At 37.6% G+C, this 2,500-nt stretch overlaps 1 protein-coding gene across 3 annotated transcripts in view; it reads right to left on the bottom strand.

Annotated features, from left to right (window-relative positions):
* Positions 1-2,500, bottom strand: part of Nrt (Neurotactin) — a 185,100-nt gene that overhangs the window by 53,907 nt on the left and 128,693 nt on the right. The window contains exon 3 of one of the 3 annotated variants that reach the window (XM_067107940.1): positions 560-614. The exons of the other annotated variants lie outside the window; for them this stretch is intronic. Coding sequence (XP_066964041.1) covers positions 560-594 — 35 coding nt within the window. The 5' untranslated portion in view covers positions 595-614. The remainder of the gene's footprint in view (positions 1-559; positions 615-2,500) is intronic. 3 annotated transcript variants of the gene reach the window in all.

Below are 2,500 nucleotides of genomic sequence, written 5' to 3'. Positions count from 1 at the left end.
TATATATTGATACATGGATAGATAGGTAGACAGATAATTATCATTGTACCTATAAGTTATTGCCAGATGTCCCTCGCGAGAATCTGCACTTGGAATTTGAGAGGGTGAGTCCCTCAATACCTTTGGTAACTTGATATCTGTTCTATGAGCTCCTCGCTTCCTACCATAAGGTTAAAGGTTTCTATGACATATTTTCGAGGTAACGCCACAGCCCACGCTCCCTCCTCTCCGCACACCCTTCCCCCCAAATTTCATTGTTCTATAATTTATCCCTTTTATGGCCACCGAAAAACTCATTAGGAGGAAAGATTTTTTATTTATTTTTTTTTTATGAGTGAGGGGTGCCCCGGTTTAATGTGGGTAACATAAACGTTGCCTTATGACCATCGGGAGAGATTTACTGGCAGATGAACCGCGCCTCCTCCACTGAATTTAATCAAACTTTGCTCATACGAACAAAGAAAACGACTTTAGAGCATAGAAAACGAGAGCTCTGAGGAATGCCTTCTATTCCGTAAAAGCCACTTTCTTTGTCGTTATCTCTAGTTTACGTACTTACGGGTAACTTGGGTGACTGGAAGACTCGCCAAACATAAAGAATGCGCGGAATTTACCTGTAACGCACAAAATAGCAAATTACTTGGTTTACCTTCAATTCACAAAATAAAATAATAAACTTACGTTATAAACACAAATATTAATGGTTTCAGTGTAACAAAATGGCAAAATTACAAAGTTCACCTGCAATATAGAAGAAAAATCAGATGAGTACATGAAAATGTAGTTTAGAGATCGATTTGTTGATAGATTTACTTGTGATTGAGTTCTGGAAAATGTAAGAAGCTTGTTTAAATCTTGATGCAATCAAAGACAATAGAGATTCATTGCAAGCTGAAGTCTATGAGAGTCTGAGTTCCTTACCAAGAAGCGTTAACCGTATTCCATTTGCTTTTAGTGGTTGATTTCCTCTCTTCCAGTTAGATGTACGGTAGTTTTATCCCCCTCTGCACGACGTCTCTTGCTCAAATTCCTGTTTTCTTCTATTTCCAACTCGGTTAACAAAACCGACCTTTTCCTCCAGTTTAAAATGAATCTTTCTTTCGTAAGACAACGCTCATATTACTCTCGCAAACCATCTTGCCGTGATGAAACACCGCCTCAGATTCCGAGAGCTGGCAGCTAAAATTAATCCGTTGGCCCTCCGTCCTTCTCCTTTTATCCGAACAAAGCTTCCTACTCTTCAAGATTTTGCTTAAAGTGATACTAAGAATTATGATGGCAGTAACTTCTCCTGCTGCTGTCTTATTGTTCTTGCTGCCACTCATTTAGAGTTTGCACCGGACACCAGTATGTGGTTTTAAATTAGGTATTCAACTCCTTTGTAAAATATCCTTCAGCCTTTATATGGATGTCCTTGAGGTTCTGTAGATATGTTCTGCTGAGGTTGTGAATGGCATACAGAATCAAAGCCCAGGCACTTGGCCCAAGAGTGCCATTCGCCTCGTGATGAAAAATCCAGCGAATATGATAGTGTATATAATAAAAACGGAAATATATCTTAAAGAGATGGATAGAAACGTTCCATGGGATAAGATTAAAGTTGAATATGAAATCATGAATTTTATTAAAATAATTCCTCCGACTTCGTCAATTCATTCTTCCGACTTCGTCAATTCATTCTCAAGAAATTTTGGGAAGATTTAATATGTTACAAATATTACCTGAACTTCATTCACCATGGGTTGCTACACAGTTTCAGTATTTGAGTTGCTTATTGAATAAACTATGTGAATTTGCTCATTACACACCAGTTTCTACCATTTCTTGGTAAAGTTTTATTGGTTCATCCTGCGTAAAGCACGATGAACCTCTTCTAAAGAAGGTATTCTCTTCGCACCACTGGTGAATTTACCTTATGTATTCTTAGCACTGGAGATAATCATTTCTCTTCCTTTTCTCGAGTACCGTCCACTGAATGCCTTTTCAAGCCTTGTAAAACTGCCTACTAGAGCGAGTAATGCTGATCTAGATGGCTTTTCTGATTGGGGCATTAGTACTTGTGTGTAGAGAAAATCTGCAACTGCAGATTATAAATATACTTATTCAGCTCCATTTATTGAATGTGGCCATACAAATTCATCACCGTTATCATTAAGGCTTGACCTGTTTTTTTTGTTTTTTTTTTTATTGCGTAGGTCATGGAGAGGTTATTCAGTTGATTCATATGGTGAGGGCAGTTCTTTTTTTTTTCTTTTACTAGTTTCTTGAATTGTTTGTGGATTTATCCATGGTTGACCTGATTGCTTCTGTCATAAGGAGGTAACGCTTCTTATTTCTTCTTTGACAGCGTTAGATCAATAATGTTCTGTTTTAACAGTGCATCGTTTGATTTCGAAATTCTGTTCAATTACATTCTGGTTACAATAGCCTACAACACTTTTGCTCTTTAAACACTATTCAAGATGTTCATGAAAGAGAGAGAGAGAGAGCCGGAGATTGG

This window comes from Macrobrachium rosenbergii, chromosome 8 (genome assembly GCF_040412425.1).
Source record: "Macrobrachium rosenbergii isolate ZJJX-2024 chromosome 8, ASM4041242v1, whole genome shotgun sequence".
NCBI lineage: Eukaryota > Metazoa > Arthropoda > Malacostraca > Decapoda > Palaemonidae > Macrobrachium > Macrobrachium rosenbergii.
Note: the sequence above shows the minus strand (reverse complement) of the source record. Positions and strands in the feature narration are given on the sequence as shown.